Below are 9353 nucleotides of genomic sequence, written 5' to 3'. Positions count from 1 at the left end.
AGAAGGAATAATCATCAGTGTGGTTGAGTGATATTTTTATATCCCTTTGGAAATGGAGTGGAGGTCTATCCTAATGTCTTGCACACATAATAACCAGAGTCCCAAACTACCATTGACCTTAGAGGTGTGAGGTTAATTTCAGAGGTCATAGGACATCATAATTTTGTTTAGAGTAATGACATGCAGACTATGGGCAGCTACTGAATGTCACTGCTTTAAGCAGGGCTGCAGTTAGAAATTCTTGGGCCCGGTACAAAACGAATTCAACGCCCCCCCCCTACAGTTAGTTGTCCAACTGGGTGGGGGGAGGTTGGGGGTTTAAACAGTTCTTTCATCATCGTGTGCGCTGCCCTGGCGGCTTTCACTTTCGCGCACTGTCTCTGTGTTTATATCCGCGTCTCCCGCTGAACACACTTAGATGCGATGTACAATATGGAACAGCCTTTCTGTGGGTCCTTTCTGTGTTTTCTTTAATGCCATGAATAAAATGAGACCACATGATTGACTTAAAAACATGCCATGTCAGTGCAGTCATGTTACAGTAAAATTTGCAGTTGTGACTTTCATACCAACACACTTAAAAAAAGAAGGCAGATGCTATTTACACCCCAGTGCAAATAATGGTATATGCTATTTACACCCCAGTGCAAATAGTGGCAGATATTATTTGCACCCCAACCCTGGTGCAAATAATGGTAGATACTATTTGCACCCATATTTAAATACAAACATACAGTATGGGCATCACTGCAGTGTGTTTATTGTGTTTATTTAGAGTCCCACAGACACACAACTAGAGTTGGGATACTCGAGTTTGGACTCGTCATGGACTCAGATGCATTTTTACTCGGACTTGACTCGGACTCGAGCCTTTAGGACTCAGGAATTTTTTCAGAGTCCAGCTGAGTCTATGACATTTGTGATGCAACTAAATAAATAAATAAATAACAAAACATAAATTAATGAACACATCTCTGTCTGCACGCAGCTGTATGCACGTATGCACACACACATATGCACGTGCACAGGCACACTCATCAGTCAACCAATATGTTTGAATGTTACTACAGAGACTATTGTATAACATCGACTACCGAGGTGGCTGGCACAACAAAGACATAAAGACGGGTATTTATCCAACGTAATAGAAACTAAACAAGGCAGTTTCACAGGATACGGGACCTGACAACTGGTAAAATTGCGTGTGCTGTCTGTGCAGCCAAGACGGTGCTCGTATTGCAGTTTCATCGTCGTTAAAAACTTAAAGAGCCCATATTATGCTAATTTACAGGTTCATGATTTTATTTTGGGGGTCTACTAGAATAGGTTTACATGCTTTAATGTTCAAAAAACACCTTATTTTTCCCATAATGTACATTGCTGCTAAACCTATTTTCATGCTCTGGCTCAAACGCTCTGATGTAGGTCCTGTCTCTTTAAAGCCCCACTTTCCGAAAAGCCTAATCTGCTCTGATTTGTCAGCGGGCCTAGTCTGTTGTGATTGGTCAACCACATAGAGCTTGTGTCGGAAATGTAATTTCCCTTACCATAACTGAGTTTCAGGCTTCCTTAACAGCTGTAAACACTATTGTAACTATGGTAACAATGGCATCGGTTTTTGTCATACCAGTTTGAGTCCGAGTCCGATAATGAAAGTTTGGAAGAACAAGCTGATTGACCCGAACCACCTTCGCAAGCACGACTTTAGCAGGACGTTTCACAGTGGTAAGTTTTAATTTTGTGGCTTTCTTACAAGTACACTGTTGATCATTGTGAACCTAACAAAGCTTCAAATAAAAGACATGTAGTGCATCTAAGTTAGTCATCTTTTGCTTGAATGGGTGTAGCTGAACTTTTGTCGTCAGAGCTATGAACGGAGAACAGAGGCTTACTCCCAGTTGGACATTACCAGGTGCATTAGAGAGTTAGTGAGCAAGTAGGCCGTGGACTATCATGGATAGCGGCCGTAAAATTACAGCTTGTAATTATATAATTATATAAGACTCTTAAGATTAACAGTTTTAGGTAAAAGCTGGCCCACAGCTGAATAGTAAACCCTTACCGAAACAATAACATTACTTAGCAAGTTAGCCGAGCACTGCCGTGGATTGCAGATATAAAATTACCGTTTGTAAAAATAAATAAATCTCCACACTTGATCACTATTCATGATAGTAAGAACAACAAACAATTGCCATAATTCTACACAATTGTTGGTAAAAGTGGGCCTGCAGCTGATTAGCAAAACTATTTCAACACAATAACATTAGCTAGCAGGTTAGCCTACAGCTGTGCACTTGTTGTACACTGTAGCTACAGCACAAAACTCCGCTTTTGAACTCTCGGTGGCAGATAAATCCACAAATAATCAAGCATACTTACAGGTTGTGATCCTGAAGTGCCAGATTGTCCCAACAAAGTGGGAACTGCACCATCTTTCAGGAGTAACCATCTTGAAAATCCGGCATTGGTTGTGCTTGTACTGCTAAATAATTAAAATACATTTTAACCACTGATTCTTCAATTCGTCTGGCTTTGGAAGTCCAAACAACGAGGTTTTGCTTTTGCAGTGAAGAAAACAGCATCTTTTCGACATGGCGAAAACACTAACCCAACTCGTCCTGGCCTCTGCTATAACTACATTTGTTTGAGGGCAGGCCAAAGTAGCCCTTAGGTGGGCATTATGCAAATGTGTTACATACTGACGTAGATACTTTACGGAAGAAATGGCTGGACTACAAACAGCCCGTTTCTTGTAGTTCTTGAGCAGTGTTGTCTATTGCATGGACTATGTGCTTTATACAGTTGTGCTCAAAAGTTTGCATACCCTGGCAGAAATTGTGAAATTTTGGCATTGATTTTGAAAATATGACTGATCATGCAAAAAAACTGTCTTTTATTTAAGGATATTGATCATATGAAGCCATTTATTATCACATAGTTGTTTGGCTCCTTTTTAAATCATAATGATAACAGAAATCACCCAAATGGCCCTGATCAAAAGTTTACATACCCTTGAATGTTTGGCCTTGTTACAGACACACAAGGTGACACACACAGGTTTAAATGGCAATTAAAGGTTAATTTCCCACACCTGTGGCTTTTTAAATTGCAATTAGTGTCTGTGTACAAATAGTCAATGAGTTTGTTAGCTCTTACGTGGATGCACTGAGCAGGCTAGATACTGAGCCATGGGGAGCAGAAAAGAACTGTCAAAAGACGTGTAACAAGGTAATGGAACTTTATAAAGATGGAAAAGGATATAAAAAGATATCCAAAGCCTTGAAAATGCCAGTCAGTACTGTTCAATCACTTATTAAGAAGTCGAAAATTCAGGGATCTCTTGATACCAAGTCAAGGTAGACCAAGAAAGATTTCAGCCACAACTGCCAGAAGAATTGTTTGGGATGCAAAAAAAACCCACAGGTATCCTCAGGAGAAATACAGGCTGCTCTGGAAAAAGATGGTGTGGTTGTTTCAAGGAGCACAATACGACGATACTTGAACAAAAATGAGCTGCATGGTCGAGTTGCCAGAAAGAAGCCTTTACTGTGCCAATGCCACAAAAAACTCAAATTCGTGCTAAGCATAATGGGTAATTTCACAGCCTGTGAAAAAGGTGGATACTGTGGCTAGCCTAGCACATGGATGCATCAGGGATTTAGGTACACAAGCAGCACACAGAACTGCCCTGCATTGTGCGGGTTCCCGCAAATTAACTAGAAAATCATGTCCATGACAATATGGCCCTAATATTATCAGTGGGCTTTTCCAGTGTTTTTGGATGTAGCATTTGCAGTCAAATCGTGACCCGTAACTTCTCAGCGAGTACTAATTACTACTGTGGTGACACAGTACATTCATATGCACTGTATTTTCCCAGATCAGTCGGCAGATAGAGAAAAAGATTCAGAAAGTAATCTCAGTATAGACTATTATTTCTTTAGATAGGGATACTTTTAAATAAAACTAAATTAAAATTAAATTGACAAATTGAAAATGAAGTAGAAATAAAAACTAAATTAAAATTTGAAACATAAAAACCTTGGTTGTAATGACTAATGTAACTTCCACTTTCTTTAGTCTATGTTTGAGTGGAGGGGAAAAACAAATAATAGAAATGTCAACAGAACGCAATAAGAAGTGTTTTGAAGGACAGTTTTGGCTTCATACATCTAAAGCATATGCTTTCATTCTGAAACCACTTTGAAGTTTGTTCAGCAGGATACCAATCATAAAATATATATATATATATGAAAAGCAACATTGGTGTTTTTGTTACATTTATATCGACAAACTTTTTTTCTTAGTTGTGAAGTTTAAAATAAGCTTAAAATATTGATGTTGAGTTTACGGTTACAATTTTAATTCAGATTCTTGAACAGACTCAACTCGACTCGATTGTTTAAAGACTCGGACTTGACTAGGACTCGATTAAGGTGGACTCGAACCCAACACTACACACAACGTTAACCCCTACTGCTAAACCTAACCTTAACCTTACCTTAGAAAAAATAACCTTGGTTTTACTACAGTAACCATGGTTTCACCATGGTATTTTTTTGTAAATTTACAGTAAATACAAAATTAATCATGGTTACTATATTAACAACATATTACTGTAGTAACACCATGGTTAACTGCATTAAAACTATGTTTTCTGCCAAAAAAAAACAAAAAAACATGGTTACTACAATATTACTGTACAGTGATGCAATCTACACACAAGCGATAGCGAGCAGTGGGAACGAGTGCGATCAATAGACCCCGCCTCCAGATCAAACACTTCTCTGCACTCCTCAACATTCACTGTTGAAATCAACATTTATATTAAATTTTGTCCATTATTTTAAGTAGTATTAAAGGAAATATTAAGAGTGGAAACAGGAAATCTGATGGGAAAAAGAGTGGGACAAAACGCAGATTCGAACCATGGTCGCTAGGACAACAGTGCACATTCACACACCATCTTTACACCCCACGCCATTGCAGTGAAGTCTACTGTTGTATGCCTTTTGGACCGTCAAATAGCCAGCAGCCTGATGGCACCCATTTAGTTACATTACAAGGACCTACAGAGCTTCAACATTTTTCTAAAAATCTTAATATGTTTTCTGCTGTAGAAAGTCGGTCATACGCATCTGGGATGACATGAGGGTAAGTGAATAATAAGATGATTTTCATTTTTGGGTGAACTATTCCTTTAAGTTAGGTAATGCTATTCATTTTTCGAGTGTCTATTTGTACCCCGGTGTAAATAGCATCTGCCACACAATGCAGCTATTTGCACCCCAATAGTCTGATGGAACCACAGAAATATACAACAAGCTAAGCAGATTTCACTGCAGTGGCGTGGGGTGTAAAGATGGTGTGTGAATGTGTACTGTTGTCTGAGCGACTGTGGTTCGAATCTGTGTTCTGGCTCACTCTATTTCCCATACTATTCCCAATTATTCCTTTAAGTGAAAGTGAATTGCCATTCAGAACCCATTTTACTTTTGTAATGTGATTGAGTGAAACAGGATAGAAACCATTTTTTTTTTTTCTCTCTTCAACAAGAAACAAATTTGTGATGGGCAAGGGCATAGCCAGGAAATTACTTTTGGGTGGGCCTCAATAAAAATGGATGGGCCAAATTTTCACCTAATTTCTTTTCTTTTCTTTTTCTTCTTCTTTTTTTTTTTTTTTTTTTTTTTTTTGTTTACCAAATTTTCCTTAACAACAAAGGTGGTGCATTCAAACAGTTCTTTCACACTTGCGAAATCAGAAATTATGCATTTAACTATTTTATAAATATATATTTTAAATAGAAAAATAATCTCTAATATTCTGAGTGGGCCTAGGTCTAATTTGGGTGGGTCCAAGGCCCACCCCGGCCCACCCTTGGCTACACAACTGGTGATGGGACTTGTTTTTATCCTTTGATTGGATCATGAAAAGTTTAGTGGGCACTATATACCAGAATGGAGCCAGACCGAATACTAGTTTGTTAAAACAATGCCTAAATAGCTATTTGGCTATTGGTTAACATGCACCAATGTAATGTTTACAATAAGAACAAGAACATACATTAAGAAAGTAAATAGGGTTAGTTTTGATTTCATTTGACTTTAAAGTTGCACTCATTTTTTTTTTTTTATGTTGTGTTATACTTGACTTATTCCTAGGGGCTTGGATGCAGTATCATTCAAACGCAATAGTTTTCAGTTGCTTATACCATTATAGAAATTCACTATTTATAGTCAGCCATAATTTATTTAATCCATGAGTGGAGTGAAAGTGTCCAATAACAAGGCAGTTACTGAGATTAAGCTAGTAGTATTCGGCTGGTCGTGTGATCCCAACATGGCAGCCACCATGAGGGGACTCTCTCCATGTGGAATAAAACAGCTTTTTATCTCACGTGAGTGGTGATGATTTTATACATGTTTCAAAATTACGATTCATATCTTTAAGAGTAAAACTATATTTAGCTCCCCCATTTTCCTTCACATTGCGTACATGAGTCTGATTTCAGAAAGAGTCACATGGCTTGTCCACATCTTAAGACACACAATACAGCTTCAGTGCTATAGGAGGTCAGAGGGAAGACGATAGAAGAAAGAAGTAAGCCATATGATTAGCACATGTCAGTGCCAATACTTTGGATACACTTGTCAATGCAATACTGCAATCAATACTTGGAACGATTTAAAATCCAGTCTCTGGAAAAGATGAGAGAGAAAGAGGGGAAGTGAGAAAAAGAAAGAAAGAAAAGAAAGGGAGAAAAACAGAGGAAGAAAAAAGAGCAAAGAGTTGGAGTTGGATAGAGAGAGGAGGAGGAGGGGGAGAGTGACTAAACTGTCGAAAAAAGCAAAAGGGGAAGTCTGCAAATAAAGGGAGAGGAGGAGAAATGCTAGAAACCACATGTGGCTGTTAGGAGCCATAATTCAGTTATGGAGCGATACAAAATAGCTGGTAAGTAACCTTTTCTCTCTCTTTACTTTCAGTTTAAAAGAATTGACAATAAGCAACTTAGGGAATAGATTTGTGGTCTGAAAGTTATACATTAGTCTAATTTTAAAACACTTTGTTTGTAATTTCTAATCTGCGGAGGGTAGGGCAGGTGGTAATCAAGCACAGTTAAACTCTTAGTACTCTTAGTTTCTGACATTGCTTTCTAAATTGACTAAATACTAGCTCTGTATTTGTCCAGTAAGCCTTTACTATGTCATTTTGTTTTTCCTTTGCCAGTTTTTCTGTTCTTTCAGTGTTTTTTCTAGAAGTTTTAAAGTGCACAAATTGTTGGCTATGAGAATCTTGAATTTGCTTTTTTATGTTAAGGAAAACACATGACAAAGGGTGTGATTTCATTAGTAAGGAAGCGGAACCTTTTTTAGTTCCTGCTTTTTTCACTTTTCTCATATATTTAAGGTCTTAACTGAACTCACTTGCTCTACATTTAAGGTATTTCTCTTTTTTTAATGCTATGCGATCAGGTGAACTGATGTATCAAATGTTCAGTTTTTAAGGGAAGAACTGACAGAAATATACTTATTTTTAATGTGGACACCTCCCTAGTGATTTATTTGACTGTATTACGAGAGAGCATGTGTGTGAGTGTGTGAGTGAGAGAGTTTACCTTACTCAGCAGAATCTCCCATAAGGATTTTGTCAGTACTACACCACAGAGCAGCTGTGCAGGGAGGGGTTTGCTGTGTGGCGTGCTTGAAATCACTGGAGCTCCTGTAACATCAGCTGTTCTTATCGGCAATGCCACACAAGCTTTGTATTTAGCCTAATACAGTGTATCGTATGATACAGTCCATTTTATTTATCCATGCATTATGGTTTCACACACATAACACTCAATGTCGTATTTTTGTGCAGAATGCTGCACAAAGTCAAAAAGTCAACTGAGAATACTGAGAAAAACAAATATATGCATCTATTATGTTATTGTAGGTTTGTTCTGAATTTGGGCTGCTGTGCAGTTTAACATATGACCACTGAGTGGCGTTGGAGCGTTTCTGCAGCCAAATAGTGTATTAAACAGATTCCAATATGCTGATACTCTTCTTTGTTGTGATCACAATGACAAGGAAACTCATTCTGTGAGAGTGTAAGAGCATTTGTCTTTGTTGTAGGAGGTGTTCATATAGTATGTGTGTAAACCTGTTTATTAAACCTGTTGTGTTGGAGTGTATGTGTGGGTTATCAGGGTTGGGAACAGATTTCCGAACACTAAGTTCAGCTTTATCGAGGAAGTTGTGGGTAGAGCTACTTCCTGATTCTACCTAGCCATTGGTGTGCATGTGTTGCCATGGCAAGTAACAAACCGCTTTGTTTTGAAAGTGATTTCACTTGTGCCCACATTTTTAGATTCAAGATTACATTGCATGTCAACACCTTAGCAGAATTAAAACAAGTGCACCAAAAGAAACACTGATCATTTCGTACATGCAGCTCAGTTATAAAGCTCAGCATTTTTTTATTATTATTTTTTTTTATTGTAGAACAGAGAGCACCAGTTGTGTTGGATCACTAATACTTTTAAAGTCCAGTTTTGTTTAAAATCAGTTTTTAATATGATGTGTGTTTTATTATTGATTTTAAATTGTAATCGTTTTAAAGACATTCATCAACACAGTAGCTGGATTAGTGAAAGAACAAACCATGTGTGTATATGCACCATTTTCCTGAACAAGGAAGTGTTCCACGATTCGACTGTTTTCAAACTCCGATCTCCAGTGTTTTCACTTGCAGCAGCATTCTTAGTGGGTAATGTAATGTTTAACCCTCGTGCAACTTCCGGACATTTTTGTCTTTTTCATTTGTGTTTTTTTCCCGATCATTTTGGCTGTTAATGCCAATGGCGTATATTTTGCCAAAGGTGTGCATATTTCAACCTCAGTTCCTATAATACATCTATAATACACTGTGTACACAAAATAGTTACACTCAGGACCTTCAGGACAAAAATGTCCCCATTGAAACCCATTAAAACTGCAATATTTGATCCCAGTGCCATTAAAGCATAAAATCATGAATTGTATGATATTATGCTTTCATTCCAAAATTAAAAAATATATATATTTTCCACCAGATTTCGCCATTTTTCTCATGTTTTTCTCATTTTCTATGGAGCAAATACATGCTTTTTTCCTATTTTCTGTTTGCTGTATTATAGAGCACTGCAGGCCAATTGAATAAATGATGCAGCTAAAATTGTGTGGGTGTGTTGGTATGGATGGCAGAGTGTGTTTTGTATATGTGTATTGAGAAATGTGTGTGTGTGTGTGTGTGTGTGTGTGTGTGTGTGTGAAAAAACAACAATGGCATTACTGTATGTAAACAAACTGACATTTAAAGAG

At 37.7% G+C, this 9353-nt stretch overlaps 1 protein-coding gene across 4 annotated transcripts in view; it reads left to right on the top strand.

Moving 5' to 3' along the window:
- The first annotated feature begins 6586 nt into the window (after positions 1-6586).
- The window catches only part of LOC127449014 (septin-9-like), a 67249-nt gene continuing 64482 nt past the window's right edge, over positions 6587-9353 (top strand). The window contains exon 1 of one of the 4 annotated variants that reach the window (XM_051712078.1): positions 6587-6957. In XM_051712078.1, coding sequence (XP_051568038.1) covers positions 6936-6957 — 22 coding nt within the window. In that variant the 5' untranslated portion in view covers positions 6587-6935. Of the gene's footprint in view, positions 6958-7365; positions 7447-9353 lie in introns of those variants that run through there. The other 3 variants (XM_051712079.1, XM_051712082.1, XM_051712081.1) reach the window with 3 other exon arrangements.

The sequence above is a fragment of the Myxocyprinus asiaticus genome, chromosome 12 (assembly GCF_019703515.2).
Source record: "Myxocyprinus asiaticus isolate MX2 ecotype Aquarium Trade chromosome 12, UBuf_Myxa_2, whole genome shotgun sequence".
NCBI classification, from domain to species: domain Eukaryota; kingdom Metazoa; phylum Chordata; class Actinopteri; order Cypriniformes; family Catostomidae; genus Myxocyprinus; species Myxocyprinus asiaticus.
The sequence above is the reverse complement of the archived record's forward strand: the minus strand, read 5'-3'. Positions and strand labels throughout refer to the sequence as shown.